This window comes from Podarcis liolepis (genome assembly GCF_965112155.1).
Source record: "Podarcis liolepis genome assembly, chromosome: 14".
Classification (NCBI taxonomy): Eukaryota; Metazoa; Chordata; class Lepidosauria; order Squamata; family Lacertidae; genus Podarcis; species Podarcis liolepis.
The window spans coordinates 19,898,496-19,924,768 of record NC_139569.1 but is presented as its reverse complement, the minus strand read 5'-3'; the positions used below and the strand labels follow the sequence as shown (position 1 = coordinate 19,924,768).

At 48.6% G+C, this 26,273-nt stretch overlaps 1 protein-coding gene across 1 annotated transcript in view; it reads left to right on the top strand.

Moving 5' to 3' along the window:
• Positions 1 to 600: 600 nt before the first annotated feature.
• Positions 601 to 26,273, top strand: part of LOC310692719 (cytoplasmic phosphatidylinositol transfer protein 1-like) — a 47,653-nt gene continuing 21,980 nt past the window's right edge. Inside the window, exons 1-2 of the mRNA XM_083473909.1 lie at positions 601 to 902; positions 8,307 to 8,465. Coding sequence (XP_083330035.1) covers positions 8,418 to 8,465 — 48 coding nt within the window. The 5' untranslated portion in view covers positions 601 to 902; positions 8,307 to 8,417. The remainder of the gene's footprint in view (positions 903 to 8,306; positions 8,466 to 26,273) is intronic.

The following is a 26,273-nucleotide window of genomic DNA, read 5'->3' as shown; positions in this document are numbered from 1 at the left end:
CTGTAGAAACAGGATGCTGGAGAGGTGGGCCACCACTGGCCTGATTCAGCAATCGGGCTCTTACTCTGTTCTTTTGCTAACCTCAGCCAAAGAGCCTAGGTCTACTGTGGATTTCACTACCTTCCCATCAGAGGCAGCGATGACCACCAACTTGGATGCCTTGTTGACAGATTCATAGAAAACCAGTGGCTACTAGCCATGAAGGCTAAATGTCCTGAATATCAGCTGCTGACTGAACTCAGTTCCTCTTTGTGGGCTTCCCAGGGGCATCGGGTTGGCCCTGATCCTGCGGGGCTCTTCTTAGGCTCTTATAACGCAGCTTCCCTTCCCAAGGTGGTATTGCGCTAAGTTGCACCGACGGAGCACCAAAACGCCACCGGTTGGATTTCTTCCTGCGATGCAACTATCGTGACCGCGAGGCTGGCAAACCCCATCCCAGGAGGAAGTGGAAAGTCAGTGAGTCCCTCCTGGCTGCCGTGAGACCCCCCCTCGCTTTACTTTTTTCCTCACCCTCGGCCACAAAGCCGAAGTATTTCCTCCTCCTCCTCCGACGCTCCAGGCTCTTCCCAGCCGCCCACCCGCTCCAGGAAGGGGGCGGCTCAGGAGACCGAGGTGCGACGCCGGATTCTCTCCCCTAGGGGTCGTCGGAGGAGGCGGCGGCGGCTACCCAGGAGGACTGGGCTGGACGGCGGCCGGCTTCGGAAAAGGGCTGTGCAAAAGCGGCGCTCTCGAAGCTACAGGAGCGCATCGCTCTCCCCTCTCCCTGTTCCTCCTACGGCAGCGGGCAGTTCACTGGGCCCGCAGCCACAGGCACGTGCGGCGGCTGCGAGGGAGGATCGCCGGGAGGAAGGGAAACTGCTTGGAAGTGAAGAAGCCGGCTCAGCTGGGCGACCCGCGTCCGGGTGAGCGGGGAAAGGGTGGGTGTGGAAGATTGGGCACTGGAACGATTCAGGAAACCCGAGGAAGGGATTTGCTCCCGCCCGGGACATGGTTCCTTTTCATAGGTGGTGGCGGGGCTGCGGTCCAGGGAGGCAACGCAAAGCGGGTCCCCTAGACGGAGCGGGGACGGATTGCGCAAGCGAAGAGGCGAGAATTTGGAGAGGGCACGGGTGCGCACGGGGTGGGGTGGGGGGAGACCTGGAGGAAGGTGGGGAAAGGTTGGCTGGATGTGGGGCTGGGGAATCCCGGGCTGGTGAAAAAGCGCGATGAGCAACCAAGAAAAAGAGCCGGGATTGCCGAGGGGACGGGAGGGCGAGACGAGGAAGAGCGATTCCTGGAAAGGCTGCCTTCCCAGAAGCGCTCTTGGGAGGAAGCCTAGAGGGCGCGCACCGGCGAGGCGAGCGCGGGAGGAAAGCGAGGAGGGGCTGCGGTGGGGGGAGATCGGCCAGGATCCGGGCCGAGGAGGAAAATCGCCTGCGGAGGAGAAACGAGGAGGGCTGCCCGGCCCTTCCCCATCAAACTCCTCCCCGTCTGGGCAACCCCGGGGTAGGTGGCGAAGCACGTGGCCGCGCGGGGTCTTTGCCGGGCGCCCCTCCGCCGCCTTTCGGGGAGAGTCTTTGCATGCTCCGGGTGCTCCCCGCGTGGTCAACCGACCCCCTGCGAGAGGCGAGGCGCGCCCAGGCTGCCTGCCTGCGGGGCCCGTGGAAACACCGAGGCGAGCCGGGCGTGGCGGCGGCGGCGCCACCTCCGGCTCCCTCTCCCTCTCTCTTTCCTGCCTTCCACGCCCCAGTTAGCCATTGTTTGCTGGCAGCCGTCGGGCAGGTGAGAACTGGTCCGGAGCAGGGAGGGAGGGAGGGAAGGCGGGGAGAAGCAGCAGCAACGAGGCTGAAAGGAGATGGGCTGCAATCTGGAAGGTTCCCACGACCACCCCCAATCTCCCTCTATTTGAAGGGGCCAGCTGCTGGGCTCGGGGTACGAAACGCTCTTTGCGCATGCACCAAGGCACCTCCGCCCCACAACTTGTATTTGCTTTAAGGTTGCGGCAGCATCGTTACAACCCTACTTTGAACTCCACGGGGCTCAAATGTCGAGTGAAGATGCATAGGATCAGTGGCTGCTAACATGTTAAGGGCTGAGCCTGCAACTGAGCACGTTTTACTTGGGTGACTCGCCCCGCTTCTCAGTTGTTGACGCCCTTTCCCTACAGAATGAGACTCTTGTGTGTGCAATTGGGAGAGTTTTAAGGTTTGAAAAGGGTTCATTTGCCATCCGGCTTCACTTGACAACCTGTTGCATGGTCAGATTTTGCTGTGGGGCATATGAAGCCCTAGTGCCTTTGAGCATGTACAGCATTCCAACTAAGGACCTAGCCAGACCATTTCTGCAGTGGGGTGTGTGTGTGGTTAAGAAAAGTTGTTCCTGGTGGTGATAGGAGGCTTCACTGTCTCTCCCTTTGTGATCTCTCCATCCTATACCCCTCTCTCCATCTCCTCTAGCGTCCCCTTCCAAATCAAGTGCTTAATTTTGAGCCTCAGCAGAGGGGAAGTCGTTGTGCATTTGGATTGCAAAAATGGGCAGCAGGGAAAGGGTTAACTGCCCCTCTTCTCTCCTCCCTCTTGAAGAGCTTTTCTTGTTTAAAAAAACAAAAAAATCACTGCACAATGTTTCTCTCTCTGCTCCTGCTATATTTGCCTGCAACTTGTAGCTACAGCCCCACAGTAAACATAAACAGTCCAATCAGATCTGGAATTCGGGGATGAGGATTTTTGAGGTCACAGATTTGTAGCTTGGCAACTCCTGTTTTAGAAATTCAAGAACTAGAAATGAGATTATCCTCGTGTGTGTGTGTGTGTGTGTGTGTGTGTGTGTGTTGTAAGGGACCGTTCTTTTATTAAAAACAAGAGCAGTATAAAGAGAGCCATCTGGCTACTTAAGGGAACGGCTCAGAATTTGCAGATTCCTCCACTCTGTGTTTGAATTTGGGACTTCTGGGAGGCTTCATTCAAAGGTTCACTGCAGTGGGATGATTTTTGCTGTGATCCTGGAAAACCACCACTGCCCTGCCTAGGATTCTTTTAATTTTTTTAAAAAATGCTGATGTTGCTGCTAGTCACACAATTCATGTAATACATAGTTTGACCCCCAAGGCTCTTAGGCAGGTGTGCCAATTTGAATAAAATATTGTGGAGAGGAGCAGGTAAGCAGGTAATCTATCACATGAGACAGTGCATGCGCACCATTTGAATAGCAATGCCCATCAAGTTGGGGGGCAGCTCCCTCAAATAGAAGTTGGCTCCTGTGCTCTTAGGCTTAGCTATCAGAATCTCTTTGGAGGCTCCCTGGGGACATATTGTAATAATAAAAATTAAAAAGTAGCAGTAGTAATAATAATAATAATTTATTACTTATACCCTGCCCATCTGGTCGGGCCTCCCCAGCCACTCTGGGCGGCTTCTAACAGGATATTAAAAACACAACAAAAGATCAAACATTAAAAACTTCCCTAGACAGGGCTGCCTTCAGATGTCTTCTAGAAGTCAGATAGTTGTTTATTTCCTTGACATCTGGTGGGAGGGTGTTCCACAGGGCAGGCGCCACCCCCGAGAAGACCCTCTGCCTGTGGGAAGCAGGATGCTAGTTTAGACAGATATTCAGGCTGGCATTGAGCCCAACCCTGAACCGGGGCTCTCTGCTATTTGTATGTTCAGACATGGAACTCACTGCCACAAGATGCAGTGATGGCTGGCAGCTGAGATGGCTTTCAAAGTTAGGCATTATTAATGGAGGAGGAGGCGGCTCCAGGTCTATGACTACGAGGCAGGATGCTGGACTAGAGAGCAACTCCTAGCATGAGTGAATCTGTCCCAGTCTGACATCAGCTGGGCCATGGTGCATTTTCTTTCTCTTGGCTACAGCTTACTCTCCCTCTTCCCCTGCCAACCACAAGATACTCTACAAAGGGCCAAAAAAAGGATCGGAGCCCCCACCCACACATGCTCACAACATGTTGCTTTCAAAGTGCTTCCATGCTTACTTGCTGTGTAACCTCCTACAACAGCACCATAGAGTAGGTCGGTGTTGTTATGTCCACACTGCAGATGGAAAAGCTGAGGCTGAGAAAGTCAGGATTGCCTCAATATGAGATTCAGACTGGAGGGTTTTCATTGGGCAGTCTCTCAGCCAATGAACAAGAGATCTGATTTATACACACCATCACATTTTAGAACCCGGTCCATTATTTGAATGCGTTTTATACCTGGGGACTGATTTTCTCAAGTGCAAACTATGTTGCACAAAAGCAGCGCTTGGTATCCTATGCCTAGCCTTCTAATCCAGCATCATATTCCCTGGAGCGGTCCTCCAGATAACACGGAGGAAACCGAGAAGCAGACCAACAGCCCTCTCTTGCTGTCTGCCCCACATACATATCAGCATTCACAGCTTCTGAACATGGACACTCTGTCCATCCAGGCAGGGAAGAAGCATAATTTGTGTGAGGACAAATTCTAGCCAGGCAAAAACACTCAAGATGGGTGCAAAGCAGAGCCAGTGAGGGGTGTGGCTTGGGGATGGTTCTGGGGGCCAAGTGAAGAGGCCCAGAGGGCCACATCCCCCCCTCCAGGCCTGAGTTTTCCCACCTCTGAGTTAATAGATCCATCCTCTGAGAATTTTTTTAATCCTTTCCAGACTAACTATAGATAGTGGTTGGGGCAACCCCATCAGATGGGAGGGGAAAAAGTGGTGATGATGATGATGATGATGATGATGAATTGCATATCCATGCTCCATATGTTCAAACCTCCACCCACCATAAAAATTAGGTGATGTATTCCAGAACTGGCTGAGCTCCTCTTTGCCTCCGCCACTAAGCAGAATTCCTGTTTGTCTTCGTCTTAACTTGGGCAGCTGGTTGTTAACCATTAAGAATAGATGTATTATCATCAGAAGCATATTGACAGCGGATTAGCAGCCACGTTATAAATAAGTTGCCCTTTGGGCGAAGACCAAGTGTGGTGTCTGTTCATTAGCGCTTGGATTCTCTGAAGAGGCGGGGGAGAGAGAGAGACATCTCCACGAGCTTTTTATTATTTGCATACTAGGCAAATACACACAGTGGCTCTCAAATGAGGCCCCATAGTCAGCAATGCAACAAGCTTGCAGCACATCCCATCTGCGAGGGATGCTGCTGAATAACAGAAGGGTGCAAGGATCTCAAAAACAGCCACATCTTCCCACTGGGAAATAGACCCATTGTAGGTAGGCTTGCTCAAGGGAGCCTTTCTATTCAGGGCATGCGTTGTTCGGCAGAAGTGCAGTGCACCCAGCAGAGCATTAGCATTTCAGAAGCATTCAGGATTGAGCTGTGACGCATAGCCTTGGGCAAGTCCTTGCTTCCACGACTCTTGCTACCTTTCAGGGCTGTTGTGAGAGGGATTTGAGAGGACAGCTGGAGAAGCTGGTTTCTGAAATAATCCCAAGCACTTTGCACGCCCTTAACGCGAAGCGCCATGCTGTGCTTGGAAGGCTCGCAGCCAGGATCTGTGACAAATGTAAGCCAAGCACAAGGGAAGACCTGCTGGGTCAAGCCAAAGGCCCATCTAGTCCAGTTCTCACAAGCACCAACCAGATGCCCCTATGGGAAGTCTGCAAACAGACCAAAGGGCAACAGCACACACCCAGCATTTCCAGCAAGTGATATTCAGAGGCATGCTGCCCCCTACAGTGGAAGGAGAGCATTCAGCCGTCAGTGTTACTAGCCATTGATAGCTTCCTCCACAAATTGGTCTAGGTCTCTTTTAAAGTCTTCCAAGTTGGCGACCATCACTGCCTCATGTGGGAGTGAATTTGACAGCTTAACTCCGCTGTCTGAAGAAGCCCTTCCTTTTCCCCGCCCTTGTGATTTGCTTGCAAATTTTATGGATATCCTATGTTGACTTCCTGAAGAAGGAATCCTACCTAACAGGGCTGGTTTGACATGCTGGCACCTAGAAGCACAGAATTGTAGAGTCGGAAGGGAGGTCATCTAGTTCAACCCCCTGCAATGCAGGAATCTCAGCTAAAACACCCCGACAGATGGCCATCCAACCTCTGCCTAAAAACCCCCAAGGAAGGAGAGTCGACCTTTCCACTGTCAAACAACTCTGTCAGAAAGCTTTTTCTATAGTAGATTGCTTGATGGCTGGCACCTGAAATGTGATAGGATGAGAGTATTGTATTTGTAGTCGTCCATGTGGCTGAAGGACAGTATAGGTTAGCACAGGCCTTGTCAATCGGGGGCCTTCCAGCTGTTTTGAACTAGAGCTCCTGTTATCCCCAGCTCAGCAGCAGCTGATGAGAATTATCCAAAACATCTGAAGAGCACCAGGTTCCTGAAGGCTGGGAGAGTGCCGGATGAGACCTGGCAGGACCATGGTTCAAATTTTCCCAGCCTGGAGGTGGCTCAGGGGGGTAGGTGGTGCCGACGACTTCTTCAGACCCAGAATCAGATCCCCATGTAGTTTTATTTTGAATCAGGGATGGAAAGCCTGTGGAGATGCCTCCATCTCCCATCAGGCATCATGACCAACAGTCAGCAAGGATGGGAGCTGTAGTCCAGCAACATCTGGAGATCCAAGGGTTGCCCCCATCCCTGCTCTTAAGCAACTTGTGTTCATGATCAGTCAGGGTAGTTCAGTTGGTCAGAGCATGGTGCTGATAATGCCAAGGTTGCAGGTTCGATCCCCCTATGGGAGAACTGCATATTTCTGAATTGCAGGGGGTTGGACTAGATGATCCTTGGGGAATCTCCCAACTCTACAATTCTATGATTCTATATGCTTTAAACTTGATCAGAGCAGCAATTTTTGCCTAATCATCATCATCTCTTTCCATGCCTCTTCTGGCTGCCCCAGGTGCTGTTAGTGCCCTGTTTGGGAAAAACCATTGAACACTAGAACTTCTTTTGGTGGTGTGGCAAGGAGATATCAGGACCCTGGATAGTTCCCAGTGGGCCCTGCTAGCTGAGCTTGAGAAGATGTTGTCTCAGCAATGACTTGAGAGTCACTTTGAAGCCTTGGAAAGGCTGACAGGACTTGATCTCCTAGCAACTCCTTCCTCTGCAAGGGCTGCTCTGTAATATGTAAAGGGGCCAGTAGCCTTTTCTGTCGTCACGTGGCTTCTGTGCGGTTGTGGGGCACATGGGCCTGCAGAGGAATCACTTTCAGAGGACGATGGAAGAGCCAGCTCCTCAGGCCGGGGCAGCATAGAGGAGTTTACGAGGACGCCTCCTTGAGTGTATCATCTGAATCAAAGCTCCTCAGGCCCACATTGGAACCCCAAGGCATGGGACATGGCAGATAGCCTCAACTGGCTTGCAGAGGGAAGAATGTAGGCACCTGCAACATGCTTGGATTTCTAAAGGGAAAATTAAAATCCTTGGAAATCCTATGGTGGATCACCCGTGTCACATATATTGTGGTACTTATGTGGGGGTGGAGGCTTTTGAAAGTCCAGCATCCTCTTATCACTGGCCAGCCAGGTGCCCCACTGAGCATCTTTGGAATAATACTAGTCAGGGACTCTAGCACCTTGCATTGGGGCAGAGCTCGCGGTGAAAAGTGGCTGGGGCTATGGTGCCAGATGGCAGCCAGCTTTGCCCCCCATGAGGAGACTTCTTCCCCAAAGAGGTGGCTAATTTGTTGTCTAAACAGGTGGCCAAGACTTGTGTGCTGCTTGGAAGCTGCAAGATCTGCATTGTAATAACTTTTTGAAGGGATAAAGGCACTCTGCACATGATCAGAGGGCTATCCTTCTTACTTCCCGCCTCACAGGAGCAGCCTGAACCCTGGCATTAAAAAGAGAATGTGGGGCATGAATTATAACCCTGGACATGGCAGAATGGGCCACAGTTACGGCTAGTACCAGTATACATTGGAGACTTGCTATTTTTCTCCCCTACATACCCGTTAACGCCTGACCTTTTGAGTTAGCTTGCTGACTGAATGAGGTTTTTAAACACTACAAATCCTAAAATAACGTGAGAAGATTTGGGGTGGTTGGGTAGTGGGATGGTTCCAGCTGCGAAGGAGCACTGATGTGACCTAACCCCTCCACCTCCTGCCTCCTCCTTACCTCCCATGGTCTGGCTTCTACAACTCTTTTGGCTGAAGAGACTGGTGACCTCACAACAGCTACCATGACAACCGATTATGAAGTCACAGGCAGAGCTGTGCCTGTAGCAAAGGGCGGGGGGGGGGGAGAGATATAAAGAAGTAGAGCTTTGGATCTGAGTGAAGGAGGGAGCCGATTGCTTCTCAAGACTGCCCAGCCAAGCAAATTCCCAGAGTCGGTGCTTTGCTCCACTCTAACACGTCTCTTCTCGGCTGCAGGATGCATCCTTCCCCCAGGGATCCTCAGGGGCCACTTGGCTGGTGAAGAGCCCCCGTTTCCACTCCAGTGTGCCGTGCCACGAGGGTCCGCCCAGAGAGACGGCAGGCAGCATGCTGGTGAAAGAGTATCGGATCTGCATGCCCCTCACCACCGAAGAGGTAAGCATCAGATGCAGTGATCAGCCTGCAATAGCACAGGGAAGGACAGGCTGGTTGCAGTTGGGTGTTTGCAGCCAATTAGCAAAGTGGCCTTTGAGCCTTGTCCGGAGCCAGGGACCCCTCTTTTTTTGGGAGGGGGGAGAATGGGGTACTCACCCCCTGCTGTGTAGAGCAGGCTCAGATGCAGACCATTTCCCTTTTACTTCCAGAGAGCTCCTGGTAGAGTGGTGGAGAGAGGATGCTTTTTACTGAGGAAAGATCAGAGATGAGCAGAGTGTTTGTGTGTGGACAGGCAACAATATAATTGGAGAAGAAAAAGGCTGGAGAGATCTCTTCTTAACCACACTCCCCAGTAGAAATATATTATAGCAGAGAACAAGGCAGGGGCTGGAGCAGAGGTTTGACTTTGGGCAGGGGGGTCGGGACCCCGGGGCACATTTGCAGAAACAGACACATTGGGTGCGGGCAATACACACTCACACACCACAACCACACACTCTCGCCAGAATTGTATGTACTCGCTCTCTCTTTTTAACAATTTCTTCAGCTTCTCCTCCCCCTAAGCATCATTGGAGGAGTGGGGTGGTCTTTCTGAAGAGCGTAGCTGAAGAGGCAAGAGTTAATATTCCACACTCTCTCTCTCGTATCACACACACACACACTTAGGCTTGTAGAATGAGATGTACCCTATGGGCACCAGAAAGGCCTCTGTGGGCACACGTGCACCCACTGGCTCTGTGTTGACAGCCGTGGAGCTTCTATGCATATCCCATACGTATCCTCAGGTGGTTTGAAACTAAGCCCTGGGACCAGCCTGTTGAATATCTACTTGCTTTGAAATGGCTGGAGTTCAGAACTCTTTGTTGTTTCCCATGAGGCCAGTTCAGATTCATTTGCGCGTGTGTTGATGCGTGTGCGTGAAGCTGCTCCTACCACCCTGCTCCTGACACAGGGTCTGCAGGGAGCAGGGCAAGCTGGAGAGCACAGGACATTTCCCTGCTTAGGAGCTCCATCCACAGATGAGGGGCAAGATCTCCTTGCAGTGAGGGGTGCCTCAGAGCATTTAAAAGTGGAGAACCAGGGATGGGGAACCTGTGGCCTTCCATTTGTTCTCGGACTTCAGCTCCCTTAAACGCCAGCCGGTAGTCAGGGAGGACTGGAGTTGAACAACATCTGGAGGGCCACAGGTGCCCTGTCTCTGGTCAATACACTCTCTGGGTGAGGAGCTGGACATCCTGGAAGTACAGTGGTACCTCGGGTTAAGTACTTAATTCGTTCCGGAGGTCCGTTCTTAACCTGAAACTGTTCTTAACTTGAAGCACCACTTTAGCTAATGGGGCCTCTTGCTGCCGCAGCGCCGCCGGAGCACGATTTCTGTTCTCATCCTGAAGCAAAGTTCTTAACCTGAAGCACTATTTCTGGGTTAGCGGAGTGTGTAAGCTGAAGCGTATGTAACCCGAGGTACCACTGTACATAGAATCGTAGTATCTATGTACTTCCAGAATCAAACCTGCAACCTTGGCGTTATCAGCACTACGATCTAACCAACTGAGCCATAGCAAATCACCATGCATCTTGCTGTTATTACGTTTATATTCCATCTTTCCTCTAAAAAGCTCGAGGCGGCACACACTCCCCAGTCCTAGCCTTACAACGACCCTGTGAGGTAGGTTAGGCTGAGAGGTGGTGACTAGCCCAGTGAGCTTCATGGCAGAGTGGGGATTTGAGGCCTGGTTTCCCAGTTTCAAGCCCAATTCTCTAACCGCTGCACCTTACAGGGTGGGGGAACCTGTGGTCTTCCAGATGTACCATATCATTTAATCCTTTTCCTGTTTATATCCCACCTTTCCTCCCTAGGGAGCCAGAGCAGCAAACATATCAATAATAATGTGGTTGTTTTGAAAGAGCATTCGAAAAGCAGTTTAAAACATTCTAAACATAATGAAAACACCATCCTTCAGCTGTCAAATGCTTGCAGAAACAGGGGTGCTTTTAACTTCCTCCTGGAAGCCGATGGCGATGGAGACAAGTGCACTGCACCAGGGAGGGCATTCGGCATAGAATCATAGAATCATAGAATCATAGAGTTGGAAGAGACCACAAGGGCCATCGAGTCCAACCCCCTGCCAAGCAGGAAACACCATCAGAGCACGGGCATGTGGGGAACCACCACCGAAAAGGCCCTGTCATGGGTCAGCGCCAACTGGGCAGCCACCGCCCCTCCCCCCAGTGACTGCACCACCACCACCAAGGCCTCACCTGTCAATCGCAGAGTCTGAGAGGGTTGGTATCAAAGAAGGCACACTTTTTGGGACAAGGGTCCGAAGCGATTTAGGACTTCCTACGCTGGTACTAACGCCTTGAATTTAGCTTGGCAGCCAGTGCAGCAATTTCAGGACAGGTGGCCTGCAATCCCATTGGGTTGCCCTCCTTACTGATCTAGCAGCCACCTTTTGCACTAGCCCCATGTAGGCGGCTATTTGTTCCAAAGTGTCCCCACGCCAGTGTCCCCTTGCTTGTAAAAAGCAAAATGGTTGTGTGAGAGTGTTTCCACATCCCAGCCTAGCTTGGACTTTCTGCGCGCAGCACCCTTTTTATTGGAGGGGAAACAGCTGCCTGAGTTTTTGAATTGGCTCTTGGACCCAGCTAGACTTGGAAGGAGCACCTCAGTCCCCACCGCCTTTCCTGGACAATACAAGCTCTTTGTACTACCAGTTCTCAGCTTTCTGTGTAAACAGGGGAAGAAGTCATATGGGTGTGATGCTGACACTCTGGGGAAGGTGTGAGAAATTCCCTGGGGTGGCGTTAATTGTCCTGTTCTGGGGATGCTGGACCTGCTGCCTTCAGAGGTCTTCCTGCTGCTGAGAACTCCCACTGTTCACTGGCTGCTCTCACCTCAAGCAGATCTGGCATGCCCAGAATCGCACAGCCTGCAGGCTTGAAGGGGTAACAGCCTTCCCCCAAACTGGGACCCTCCAGCTGTTTTGGACTACAATTCCCAGCAGCTCCTTATAACCTCAGGCTTTCCTCCTGAGGTGGACTAGCACAGGCATGCAGATTCACTGCTTGAGGGCTGCAAGAGCAAAGGATGGCTTGTGCATGCCAAGTTCATTTATTCATTCCATTTATATAGTACACCCTTCCTTCAGTAAGCTCAAGGCAGTGCACAAAGTACTCCCCACCTTTTCTTCCTCACAACAACCCTCAGAGGTAGGCGAAACTGGAAATGGCTGGCCTCCTGAGTTTCATGGCCGAGTGGGAATTTTATACTGTGTCGTCGTTATGTTTTATTTTTGCAAGACATTCAGAGAATTCATTTTATGTCTTACAAATACTACTATGCGAACATAAGAACTGGATCAAGCCAGTGGTCTAGTTCAGCATCCTAGTCTTACAGTCACCAGCCTGATGCCCCAATGGGGAACCCACACGCAGGACCTGAACACAACATCTGCTCTCCCCTCCTTCCGTTTCCAGCAATTGATAGTCTGAAGCATTACTGCTTTCCAGAGTGGAGGTAGAACATAGCCATTGTGGTTAGTAGGAGTTTAGCCTCACCCTCCTCCATGAATTTGTCTAAACGTCTTTTAAGGCCATCTAAACTGGTGGCCATCACTGCCTCTTTTTAGAGCAAATTCTATAATTTAATGATGTGCTGCTGCTGCTACCACCACTACCATTATTAATTTGAACCAGCGTCTCCCCAGTTCTAGTTTAGCACGCCAGCCTGGCACTCTTGACTCTGCTTTTACCAGATTGGTAAACATCTCCAGATGTTTTTGGACTACAAATCCCATCATCTCCTGCTGGTTGGGTCTGATGGGAGTTGTAGTCCAAAACATCTGGAGAGCGCCAGGTTGGGGAAGGCTGTCATCACACACACACACACCCAGCACAGTATACTGGATTATTTAATTTCAGAGCACAGTTTCATGTGACAGGTTTTATTTCTACAATGTTTTAACTCTCTAAAAACGGGCCTTCCATTCAGGATGAGTCAGGAGGAGAACTTGCTCCTTCTCAAGATGGCCAGGGGCTGTGTGGTGGTGAAGGCCCCAGCACCATGGTTACGCTGACAATCTTTTTGCGCTAACTAGATTTAAGTTGCCGCTCTGAGGAGGTGGAGGGGTCGGATCTCAATCTGGATGAGCTTCTTGGAGAAGCCGATTTGGTCAATGCGGAGTGACACATTCGCTCCCTTTGACAGATGCAGCTTAAATAAGCAATCTTCTTCAGTCACTCCGTGGGCACTTCTGACACAACTTTCAAGCAGCTCCGAGGAACAAAGAAACTGCCTTGTACTGAGTCAGACCATCTAGCATAGTATTGCCAGCACTGACTGGCAGCCACTCTCAAGGGCTTCAGGCAAGGGTCTTTCGCAGCCTTTTTCTTTTCCTTTTTCCAAAAAACAAGAAAACTCATGAAACTGAACTCTGTGTCCACATAAATGTACACAGCTTTGGTTATAAACCAGTCACTTTCCAAGAGAGAGGGCAGGTTTGGTCTCTGTGACTGGTTTTTGAGAATCACAAATCAGAACCCTCTTCTGGCATACAGAACTAGGCATGCAATTCCTTGGATCTTGACCTGTGAAAATCCTAAGTTGTTAGTACTGATAAACCAGGCTTAGATAGGGATGGGTAAATTCAAATGTTTCTGAACCCCTCAACCTTCATTATTCGTTTACTGTGCTGACTGGGGCTGAAGAGAGTTAATCTGGAGGACCACAGGTTCCTTGTCCCTGAATTGGATAGACTACTCCCAGTGCGCCTCCAAGCCCGATTCAAGGTGCCTTCCTTGACAGACAAAGACCTATGCCTTAGGCCCCAGATATCTGAAAGAGTGCCATCTCCCATATGGACCAGCCCAGGACTTGAGGAGATCTGCACCTTTCACAAAGTATCTGAAGATGCAACAAAGCGAATTGGACTCTTTGGCAGGTTTTGAATAAACATCCACATTTTTTTTCCTCCTGATAATAATCAGCTAAACAGTTTGAGGATCTATACAACTTTGTAACATGCAGAAAATAGCAATATTAGAGAAACCAAAGACTGGAACTGAGGGAAGTCGAGAGGTGGGGGGGTTCTGGGGGGGGAAAAATAAGGATATGTTTTTGGATAATATGTCTTGTTATAACTTTGAATAAAAAAAACTAAAAAAAGAGAGATCTGCAGGGGAGGCCCTGTGAAATTTGTGGGGTAGCAGTGCATGGCAGGGCCTTTTCTGTGGTGGCCTCCAAATTGTGGAATGCTCTCCCAAGGTGCTTCTGGCCTTGTCACTGTAAATCAGGGGTGAGGAAGCTGTGGCCTTCTTGATGTCATTGGACTACAACTCCCAGCATCCTTGCCATTGACTATGCTGTCTGGAGTTGATGGGAGCTGGAGTTTAACAACATCTGAAGGACCACAGGGGCCCTGCTGCTGTAGTCAACATTTTGACGTCGGCTCAGGGCACACCTTTTGGCACAGGCCTTTGTGGATGGAAGACATTAAGATGGTTTAATTGTGTTGCACTGTGTGTAATCTGCCTTGGGACTACATGACAAATGGTGGTCTATTAATGCCTAGGAATAAATAACTTGATATAAAGCAGCTCCTGTGAGCTTAGCAACTGGAACTGCTATGATGTCTCCAAAACAGAACTGAATGTTGTTGTGATGGAAAGAGGGAGCTGCTTGGGGACATCCCAGCAGTGCCTGCTCTCAGGAGACTGTAGTGGGGAATCCAGGGAATAGCAATATATTTCTTTACTTATCACCCCCACCCTTCTTCTAAAGACCTTGGGACAGTATGCATGGTTTTCTCACACTTTCCCATTTTATCCTCCTAACATCCCTGTGTGAGGTAGACTTAGGCTGAGATTTGGCAAGTGGCTCCTGGTGGGGATTTGAACCTGGTTCTCCTGCTGCAATCTGAAATATTCTAACTACAGCAACACCACACTGGCTTGCACAGGATTTCAGAGAATCTGGTTCATGTCCCGTATTTATCCTGGACTCCTTGTTCCACCTTGGGCAAAACTCTTAAAATGTCAAATTGCTGTCTGTAAAAACAACAAGCGGCCTACCTCACTGGGTTGAAGTGAGGGGAAAGGCAATAAGGCTCGTAAAACTTAGAAGAGGTATAATATAATAAAAGGCAGTTTCAGATTTGTCTCTTTGTCATGCTCAAGCGCTACCAAGGGACAAGGGAAGATAATGAATGCATGATCACAGCCTGGTCCCAGGGGGAAACAAAGGCAGCTGCCTCAAACAAAGGCAGATCAAAGAATCCTTCTAGCTCAATACTGTCTACATCAAAGTAGCCAACATGGTACCCCTTAAATGTATCTGAGGCTCATGGGAGTTGGAGTTCTTTTGCAGGCAAAGCACGTGCTTTCTCGCATGTGACTCTTCACTGAGGTAATAGCAGAGGCTTGGGTAATGGCCCTTGGTGATGGGCAGTTCACTAGTAAATGATCTAATTGTCATGGCCAGGAAACCTTCGGTCCTCCAGATGTAGCTGAACTACAACTCCCATCAGGCTTAGCAAGCATGGCCAATGTGGTAGGAGTTTTACCTCAGCAACATCTGTAGGGCCAAAGGTTCCCAACACCTGCAATAGCAGCCCAAGCTGGCCTGTTAGATGCCTAATGAAAGCTAAGGTAAAGTTAAAGGGACCCCTGACGGTTAGGTCCAGTCGTGGCCGACTCTGGGGTTGTGGCGCTCATCTCGCTTTATTGGCTGAGGGAGCCAGTGTTTGTCTGCAGACAGCTTCCGGGTCATGTGGCCAGCATGACTAAGCCGCTTCTGACGAACCAGAGCAGCGCACAGAAACACCGTTTACCTTCCTACCGGAGCGGTACCTATTTATCTACTTGCACTGGTGTGCTTTCGAACTGCTAGGTTGGCAGGAGCAGGGACCAAGCAAGGGGAGCTCACCCCGTCGCGGGGATTCGAACCGCCGACCTTCTGATTGGCAAGCCCTAGGCTCTGTGGCTTAGACCACAGCGCCACCCGCGTCCCTTAATGAAAGCTAAAAGCCAATGTTTTGGCTTCAAACCAGAGAGGCCTGTGTTTAGATCCTCACTTGGTCACGCAACTTACTGCAGGCTGGCTCTCTGGACATGGTTGGACCACAACTCCCATCATCCCTGACTGTTGGCCTTGCTGCCTGGGGCTGATGGGAGCTGGAGTCTGAGAGGGCCACAGGTTCCCCAACCACTGACTTTCTGGGCAGCCTTAGGCCAGCCTTTCTTCTTGCCATCCCTAACCAGTTTGTTGTGGGAAGAGTGAAACTTCTGGGGGAAGGGAAATGCCAAAGCCCATGCAGTTTTAAGGAGGGGAAATCTTTTGGGAAACACCAGGCTGTGTATTTTGTGGCCCGGAGTTTGAATAGATGGGCCTTTGAGGAGGCCACAGGCTCAGTGTGTGCAGCATCCCACGACACCCTTCCTGTGGCCTGGGAGCGCAGGCTGCCCGCTTCACAGAGGCCTCCCCTGCTCAGCACGAGGAGTGTCAATCATGCGGCTTCCTGCCTCCTCACGTGAAAGGCCTTAGTTGCCGTGGTAGCGTGCGTCATGGAAACTTCCTCATGCACAGGTCTGTGGAGGAGCGGAAACTAAAGGTATGCTGCAGATCTTGTGGAGAGACAGAAGGCTTTCCACCCCTGCCCCACATGGTGGGTTTGGGGGCCCGCCACCCACTTTGCTTTGGCTGGATAATTAACATTTGCAATATCTCTGTATGTGTGTGTATGTAGAACACACACACACACAGAGAGAGAGAGAGAGAGAGTGAGTGAGTGAGTTTGTGTGTGCATTTGTGCATAGTGTGTGTATTTATAAAGTATTTTGTGTATTTATAAAATATTTTTTGTGTGTGTATGTGTATACACTTGCACAAACACATAACAAACATAATCTGCATTATTATTATTATTATTACAGTTAATAAAACAATGACAAAACAACAGTATAAATTAAAAACCATTAAAAAGACAAAAAACAAATTAAAAGCAAACCCTAACAAGTGGGCACTTGTGGTAAAGACCCTTTTATTCAGATGGGAGGTGTGTGGTCCCAGTTGCTTTGTTTATATACCACATTTTACATCTGTGCTCAGATACATCAATGGTTCCTTGTTATCCCAGGAAAAAGCGGCAAATGTGGTGTTGCAGGATTCTGTCCTGGGTCTGGGGTTGTCTTTAAAAATGACTTGGGTGAAGGAATAGAAGGGATGTGCATCAAAATCAAGATGACACCAAACTGGGAGAGGTATCAGGGTTCATGGGTTCAAAGTGACCTTAATAAATTGGACAACTGGGCCACAGCTAACAAAATGAATAGCAGTAGGGACAAATGTACGGTTCTAGTCTTTCCTGGAGCACAAATGTAGGATGAGGAACATCTGGCTTGACATGTAAAAAGGATCTAGGCGTCCCAGTAGACCACAAATTTAACATGAGTCAGCTGTGTGATGCAGCAGCAAAAAATGCTAATGCAATTCTAGGCTGCATCAACAGTGTCCAGATCAAGGGAAGTAATAGTACCGCTCTATTCTGCCTTTGTCAGATGCCACCTGCAGTCCTGTGTCCAGTTCTGGGCACCACAGTTTAAGAAGGATATTGGCAAGCTGCAATGTGTCCAGAGAGAAGGGAGTTGGGTATGTTTAGCCTGGTAAAGAGGGATCTCTTCCAACTCTCCAGTTCTATTGTTCAATGATCTGTGCTGTTCAAATAAAAACAGCTTAAGTGCAGCCATAAAACAGCAGTGCATAATAAACAGTATAATATCTCTACAACAGAGCACTAAAAAAAAGAAAAAGTCAACTATTTAACACACACCAAAATTTGAGTGAGCATAAAGCTCACCAACAGGTCAAGTAAAAATATCCAGTAACTCTGCAAACCTGCTTTCACCCCTCCCCTCCTCTATTATGCTTCAACCAAAAATACAGAGCTACAAAAATCAGAGCTCCCTTTGAAGACTGATTGACTGTTAAACTCTTCGGGAAGTTGTAGCTTTATGAGAGGAACAGGAGTCTCCTAACAGCTCTCAATACCTTTAACAAACAACATCTCCCAGGATTCTTTGAGGGAAGCCATGATACTAATATGCTGTTGATAATTTAGGACTATTAATTGCAACAGGTTTACTTTGAGTAGGATTTATTTGGATACAACCGAAAGATCTGTGGTCTGTCTTTATCCAAAAAAGGAGAAAGCACAGCAGACATCTTCTTCACCCCTGTCAATTTGCATCCCGGCCAGGCATATTAAAGAGGGCTAGTATGCATGTATCCCGGCTGCCCTGGAGGGACGAGGCCTTGGTAACTGCGTACGTAGATCATTACACAGACGCCAGTGCCTTTCCTAGCAGCTGCAAAATGCAAAGGACTCAAGAAGGCAGAGCCGTGCAAGTTTAGTGCTTAACAAACCCTAACATCCTTGCAAAAAATAAAAGAGCTTTGCAGCAGGAATATATTTTGCAAATCAAGGATGCTCTCACAATGCTGGAACTTGGGGCCAACCAGTGAAGCTGATCGTTGGAAGATTTTCAAGGCAGAGAAAATAACTTATTCGCATAGTAGTGCATAGTTAATCTATGGAGTTTGCTCCCACACGAAGCGGTGATAGCCATCAACCTGGATGTATTTAAAAGGGGTTCAGACACATTCAGGGTGGATAAGACTATCTAGCTCCACCTTCAGAGCCATTATGCCTCTTGACTACCAGTTGCTATGAATTGCAAGTGGAGAAGATATGGTTGCTCTCAGGTCCTCTTACAGACATCTGCTTGGCCACTATGAGAACAGGATGCTGGATTAGACGGGCCATTGGCCTGATCCGACAGGGCTGCTCTTATGTTTTTATGTTTTCATAGAACTTCCTTTATTCAGCTCTTGTTAGCCATTGGGAAGGCAGGATTAAAGCAAAGCATTTCTGCCTTCTGAAAATTTCATCTTAATATCTATATATTCACAAGTTGTGGATTTGTTTGACTCACTCATAAGGATTCATTATATTCCAGACAAGGAATGCAGTTTCCTTCCAAAGTTGTGGAGAGGGTTTTACCCAATGTGTGCCATCCCGGAGTACATGGCAGAAGTAGTCATGGGAAAGGCCACAGCTCAGTAGTAATGATCTCACTTGGAATAGAGCAGCTTCCTAGGGTACTTGGGAAAGGACAGTGGCTCAGTGGGAGAGCATCTGCTTTTCATGCAGAAGGTCCCAGGTTCAGTCCTCAGCACCTCCATGAAGGACTGGAACATACTCCAGTCTGAAATCCTGGAGAGCTGCTGCGAGTCAGTGTAGGCAATACTGAGTTAAATGGACCAGTGTTCTGGCTTAGTGTAATGCAGCTTACTATGATTCTGTGATGGGTGGAAGAATTCTGTGCCTGGTACTGAAGACCACTAGAAAAGTGTCTAAGACTTTCCTTTTGTATAATATTTTTTATTATTTTTCTATTTTATAATATTGAAACACATCTTCGTTATCCACTTCTTTTGCTCATATGAGCCTTTCAACTTCCCTCCCTCCCACCTCATGGTTTTCAAAATTCATTTGTATATCATAGCATTTATACATTTTCCATTTTATGTTTCACTCATTCAGAATATCACAATTTTTAAATAAATATAAAAGGGTAGTAACAATTATCATTACAAGTCTTCTTATAACCCTGCTAGTGTTAGTTGCTTACAATGGTCCTTCAAGAATTGTATAAATTTACTCCAGTCTTTTTGGAAAGCTTGATCACGTTGGTTTCGGATTTTTCCTGTCAGCTTTGCCAATTCCGCAAAGTCCACCATCTTCATCTGCCACTCTTCTTTTGTTGGTATTTCTTGTTGTTTCCATTTTGGGACTAAAAGGATTCTTGCTGCAGTTGTTGCATACGTAAACAGTTTTTGATCGCCCTTTGGTATCTCTTCACCCACTATAACCAATAAAAATGCTTCTGGCTTTTTAACAAAGTACTTATACAAGGCTTCCTCAACCTCAGCCCTCCAGATATTTTTGGCCTACAACTCGCATGATCACTAGCTAGCAGGACCAGTGGTCAGGGATGATGGGAATTGTAGTCTCAAAATATCTGGAGGGCCGAGGTTGAGGAAGCCTGACTTAATACATTTTCTTTAACTCATTATATATCATTTCCCAGTATGCTTTTACCTTGTTACAAGTCTGCCACATATAAGTTCCCTTCCTTTTCTTTACATTTCCAACACTCCTTATTTCTTGTCCTATACATTTTAGCAAGTTTAGTTGGTGTTAGATCTAAGACTTCCCTCTTGGTCAGCAGTGGCTGCAGTTACAAGCATCCACCTCCCCTTATTTCTCTCTCTTCTGCATTGCTTCAACATGACGTTCCCCAAGCTGCTGAAAGTTTGGAGTTAGTGTTGGCTGGTACACGTTGGGACCGGTAGGGCAGAAGGCAGGAAGACCACCAGTAGGTGGCGCCAGAGGCAATGGCAGAGAGAGCCAACTATTCTGCGTTTGTCCCCATTCTCCTCCTCCAATGAAGGCAGCATGAAGGATAAGGACAGAGGGGAAAGCTGACAGCCAGTGCCACCCGCTGGCCCTGTTGTAAGTTACGAAGGCAGAGCAGGTATGGGTTGGCTGAGGGCAGACTGAGGTTGGTGGAGCAGTGCCCCATTTGCCCAAGTGGACCAGCTTACGCTGGTTGGAGCCTCTGCTCAGGAGAAGCTGTTTGATAAATGGCTCAGATCGACTTGATCTTTTTGAACAGCAAAAGCATGTTCAGTGTTATTCCAGAGGAGAAGGAAGATGGCCTTGGCACCAAAGCAGATGCAAATGGCAAGTGGCCAAATTGGCCCATTAGGAAAAGGGTCCTAACAAAGGTGCAATGCTGCTGTAGCGATGCCATCCAAGAAAGATGAATCCCCTGCAGAAGAGGCGGACAGTTTGTTCTGGGCTGATTGTCTCTTTGGAAAGAGTTCATTTGCACATTTTGCATTTATATAATTAACAGTGTTTTCATACCATTTGCATAGATGTGGCAGACCTCGTCGCTCACGTGGCCATCCTGCTTGCTTAGGGCAGCATGACCTTCTGGGCTCAGGGATACTGGGGAAGGGAAAACATTGCAACCCACCCCCCCAGGCAGAAATCGTGACTCAGTACCAGAGCACATGCTTCGCATCCAGAAGGTCCCCAGTTCAGTCCCCAGCATCTCCAAATAAGCGGGGCCAGGCAGCCATCTGTGGGGAAGATCTCTCCCTGCTTCAGACCCTGATCTGCTGCTGGAAACTAGAAAATTCTGTGCTGTGGACAAATATTCTGACTTGGGTATAAGGCAGTTTCCAATGCTGTAGGTTGGGTGAAATGTGGTCACTGACCAAAGTTACTAATGCACAAGAAGATTTTACTAGTCCAACTGAATGCATACGGCCTGAGGACTAGAAAGTTGCTTCATCCCTAGCTTTCTTATAGCTTCTCCCCATGGTCTACCGTAGACAATTTTGACCCACCATAGGTGACTGGCTTTTCCTAAGCCTGGTTCCCTCCAAAGGATGGACACAAACATCATTGGATCGTTACGTGATAGGCTATTTCTATTGCACCAGTGGCTTGCTTGGTCCGTGTTCAGTGTCTACATCGGTTCCCCGAGAAACCACTGCTCATGTTGGCCTGGAGATGCCAGGGATTGAAGCTGGGGCCTTGTGTATGCAAAGCAGATACTCTACCACTGAGCTGCGACCCCACTTTTTTCATGCTTCGGTTTTCTATGGGGAGCAGAGTTCTTGGAAGCATCTGCTGCTGTGGACGCAGCAATGTTTATATTGTGAAGCGCCCTGAGAACTTGTGTTGAAGGGTGGTATATAAATCTCATAAATATAAAATAAAATAAATGTTGACGGCAGGCACTGCATTGGTCCAAGGGTTCCCTGCAGTTCTGCCCTGCTCTGGGAAAGTGTGTGATTAGTAATGCGCTGCGCGAGTGGTGATTTCAGGTTAACATGTGGATAACACTGACAATTTGATGGAGTACAGATAATAGCTCTCCAGCAGTTAGAGTGATGACAAGAAGCTTCAGCAGAACAATAAAATAATGAGTATGCAAAGACATTGTCAAGTGAACCTCTCCCCCCTCCCACATTATTTGTCGAGCAAGAAAAGTAGTAGTCACATTTAAGTTTCTAGCAAGCGAGGGAGGGGTGCAATAGGAGAATTCCTATTTTTCTATGGAGGACTTGGGACTGATGTATGTTCCAGCTCTTCCACAGGTCATAACTTCTACATCCAGCCTCTGTTATTGATTGGTTGATTGACATTTACATCCCACCTTTTTCTCCAAGGAGCTCAAGGTGGAGTACATGCTTTTCCCACCCTCCTCATTGAACCCCCTCAACAACCCTGTGAGGCAGGTTAGGCTGAGAGGCAGTGACTGGCCCAACGCCACCCAGTGAGCTTCATGGCAGAGGAGAGATTTGAACCCTGGTCTCCCAGATCCTTGTCCTGCAGTGTGCAAGGTGGTGGTGTGCATGCCCTGGATATGTTCCAGCTAACACAAAATTCAGACTTATGATGAATATCCTCCAGATTTAGCCATGTAGTGGACATATAAAGATTTTATCTCCCAAGTACTTGCTTTTTTGAATATTCGTCTCACACAAACAACCCGCAACCCTATCCTCTTGAGTGCCCTTGTTTTTCCTGGGTGCTAAATAAAAGATTTGTCAGATGTATGATCCTAAACTCAAAGTTCCACAGCCTGGTGCCCTCCAAATGTTTTAGGGTACAACTGTCACCAGCCCCAATGGTCAGGGATGATGGCAGCTTCAGTCCAAGTCAGCTGCAGGGCTGTCCTAGCCAGTCAGGGATCATGTGAGCAGAATGCTTCCTAGCCAATCAGCACACTTCAAAGTTGATCAGGTTTGGCTATGTGATGGATGCCATGGAGGAAAATTGGTGTCAATGGAGAGGGAGTAGATGGGTGGTATGGATGAGTAGGCGTGTATCTACTCAAGGAGAACCCACAGATGATTTTTGAGTGAATTGTGTTGTTTGGCAGTGTGAAAAATGGAGTAGTTGTACATCAGCCCTATGCAGGATTCATTTTAGCATATTGGTTTGTTCCAGGTTGCATTCACATAGTAGTTTATTCCATTTTCCCAACTTGCCCATTTCTGTTACGTTCAGCATTATATCTGAGCTTTCACACAATGTAAAAGCCACTTCTGGAACTATAGTGGAATATCATGCAAGTTTAGAGCTCATTTCCATGTTAACTGCTTCCAGAAAAAGTTTTGGTTTTTTTTGCAAACAATGTGGAAAAGAGTGCTGAACTTGAAGTGTATTCCACTTTACTTCTAGAAGTGGCTTTTACATTGTGTGAAAGCTCAGATATAATGTGGAAATTAATAGTAAGGGAAATGTCATGAAATGAAATAAACTTCCGTGTTTATACAGCCTCGGGGTAAGATCTCTGTGTTGCTACTTTCTGCTCTGTTTGTTTTCCTCTAGCTGTACTTACATATCTACAAAACCAAGGCAAAGGCAATGTGCAAGTTGACTCTCAGAAACAAGAGAATTCTGGTTGTGTTTAAGGTGGAAGAAGAGTCAATATTTCCATAGCTATCTCACTTTAATTCACTTTGGGGGGTCCTGTGCCTCATGGAGGCTCCACAGTCCTGGCACGGGACCATTTCACGTGGGGGGAAGTGTTTGTGTGAAAGAGCTTCCCTGGGTAAATTGCCTCCACAGACATTTACCTAACCAGAGAGAGAAGATGGGCTGCCATTAATTCACTAGGTGGCTGTAGGTGGTCTACTCTCTCCATCTCAGCCTCCAGTATGGGGGTAATGATAATGGTCTATCTTAAAGGGCCATTGTAAAGATTACACTAATAGTACCCGCAACGTGAAGTATTTTTGATCTTTGAAAGCACTATATGAATCCTAAATGTTAATCATATGGGGTGTATGTGACCCAGTAATCAGCTGAACCCTACATCATAGGGTTGCTGTGGAGATAAAATTCAGGGGAAGACTCCAATTTGCTGCCTTTAGCTCCTTGAAAGGGTGTTGGGGCTGCTGCAAAGGGTATAAATGTAATAAAATATACCATATTTTTGCATACATTTCCTCCACAGACATACTTTATGCGAATCAGTAATTGAGTTTGGACAGAACTGGGAGCAGGGGGAAGATTGTTGGGGAACACTGGTGTTATGTCTGAGCAGATACATAATACTTGCCCTAATAATTTGCAGTACTTTGTATGGTGCTAGTCCCTGTTATCTTTCCTGCGGCTCCTGGTTGCAGCCCTAGGACCTTCACCAGCAAAGTTCGTTTCTCAAATGTGCAGAGCTGGACCTGGAAGCTGCCAGGATATTGCACCTCCTTCTGCTCTGAAAATCCTTCTGATTTTGGAAGTTTGGGGAGAGGGTGGCACTTTGTTCATACTTGGAGAGGCCTTTCCATTTACATCTTTTGAGGGCTGAGGCAGCTTGGACAAGGCTCCCCCGACGGCTGAGGCCTCACATGGGCTTTGAAATCCGCACAGCACGTTTTGTGATTCAGCTCCCCCTTTCTCATCCGTATGGCAGGCTAAAAGTAGCTCATTTCAACACAGCTGCCACTCTCTTTTTTTTGTCGGGGCTGAGCAAACAGCCCCAGCTAGCATATTCAGAATTTGCTGGAACCTGATCGCTTCCCTGGCATCAGTGTTTACCTTGCAGAAACAATCCCCCTCCTGTAAGTGTTTTCTGGCAGTCAATAAACCAGCCTCTACTTTGCTTTTTCCATGTCTGCAGAAAAATTCTTGTATTTAGTTAGTGGACCGCAAACACCTCTGTATGATAGGGATGGGGAACCTAGGAATCACAAGAAGCTGCCTTATACGGATCTGTCTAGCTCAGTATTGTCTACACTGACTGGCAGCAGCTCTCCAGGGTCTCAGGACAAGAGGCTCTCTTACAGCCCTACCTGGAGATGCGACAGATTGAACCTGGAACCAACTGCATGCAAAGGACATGCTGTACAACTGAGTGAAAATCCCTCGCAGGCTACAGAGGGGGAAATAAATCTGGCCCTCCATTCCTCTCTGCTTGGCCCTCGGGACTCTCTCCAGGCCAGACACCCTCCCCAGCCTTGCTTTAGAAACCATCTCTTTTAAATAAGCCAATCACACCATGGAAAGCCATAAGGAAACAACACATCGGCTACTTTAAAAGCTTATCTTTTTAACGGGAGGCTGCATAAGAGGGGAGTCGCTCTCGGAGAGGAACAAGACGAGAGAATATTAGCCTGGGGAGCTTCAGGTTGAGCCGATCCCTTGGAGAGCTGAATTTGACGGGTGAGTTTTTTCCATAGTTACCCAGGCCCACACATGCAAATATCAAGCCGCTGTGGTTGGATGACTTTTCCGTTTTCCAGGACGCCACAAGAACTGAATGTGCTGCACCCCCCAAAGGAATAGCTGTGGTTTGTGCAATTATTGGAGCCGAGCCGTAAGCAGCCGTCAAACGGAAGCCCAGAGCCCAGAAGGCTGAGTCAGGTCAAAACCAGGAATCCGTGACTCCAGGTGCTGCTGTTCCATGTGCATAGGACCAGTGGAGAGATGCAGCCCCAGTCTAAATAGGTTGGAGAGAGCCATTAACCAGCCCAAGCTGGTGGAGACATTGCAGGGAAAGGCTGCTGCTCAGTGATAGGACATCTGCTTTGCATGCAGAAGATCCCTGGTTCCATCCCTGACACCTCCAGGCAAGGCCAGGAGAGAACGCTGTCTGAAATCCTGGAGAGCTGCTGCCAGTCAGTGTAGATAGTACTGGACTATCTTGACCAAGCGTCTGACTCAGTTCCCAGCTTCCCATGCTCCTTCCAGCATCCCAACTACATTCTCATCCGGTGCTCCTAAGGATGGCAGCAACATTTCATGCATTATGTTGCCTCCTTAGCCTTGTGACTACAGTGTGGTGGCCGGTTTGTGGGATGGGGGGGAGCAAGAGTGATGGGCCAAATACTACCCCCTGGGCCTTTCACTCTGGCCCCCAGATATCTCCCAAGCCACACGCCTCTCATAGGCCCTTCTTTGTACCCTGAAATTGGCTGAAATGTGTCCTTGAGCCGCAATCGTGCCCCTTGCTTCCCTTAATGGAGGGTAGAGAGGATTGTGTGTGCAGAACCCAGCCAGCTTCTGCAGTTTTTTTTCCCTTTTCCCCTTTCCAGAATTGCTATGTGGCCCTTGAAAGGTTCCCCAGAGGTGAACGCGGCCCTCAGGCTGAAAAAAAAGCAGCACCACCCCTGCCTCAAAATCTACCACTCTGATTCTGCATCTTTCTGACTGTGTACATACATTGCATTTAAAGCACATTATCCCCCCCCCCCAAAAAAAAGAGTCCTGGAAGCTATAGTTCACCGCTCCCAGAACTACAGTTCCCAGCATCCTTAACCAACTGCACTTCCCTTCAGGTTTCCTCTGGGTAGGGGGAAAATGTGCTTTAAATGTATGCTGTGTACACAGCTTCCAGCACACACACACTTTCTCTCTCTCTGACACACAACACACACTGCTTTCTCGTTGTTGTCACGTGCCTGGATTCCTCCCTACCTTGGGAATTGCGGCCTCCCCGTTCAGGACAGGCCAAGGTCATTCTTCGCCATAAACACAGCCTGTCTGGGCTTCCCCAAAGTGCCCCAGCCGTGACCTTCTCCAGGCAGGATGGATTCTCCCATGCGTGCAAAACAGCCCTTACTGAGACCAGGACATTCCCAGGCTCTGCCTAGGCACTTTGGGAGTCTGGTGTGCAGCATGCGCAGGGGTGAGGCGCTCCCTCCTTATCTGCCCTGGCTCTGCTGCC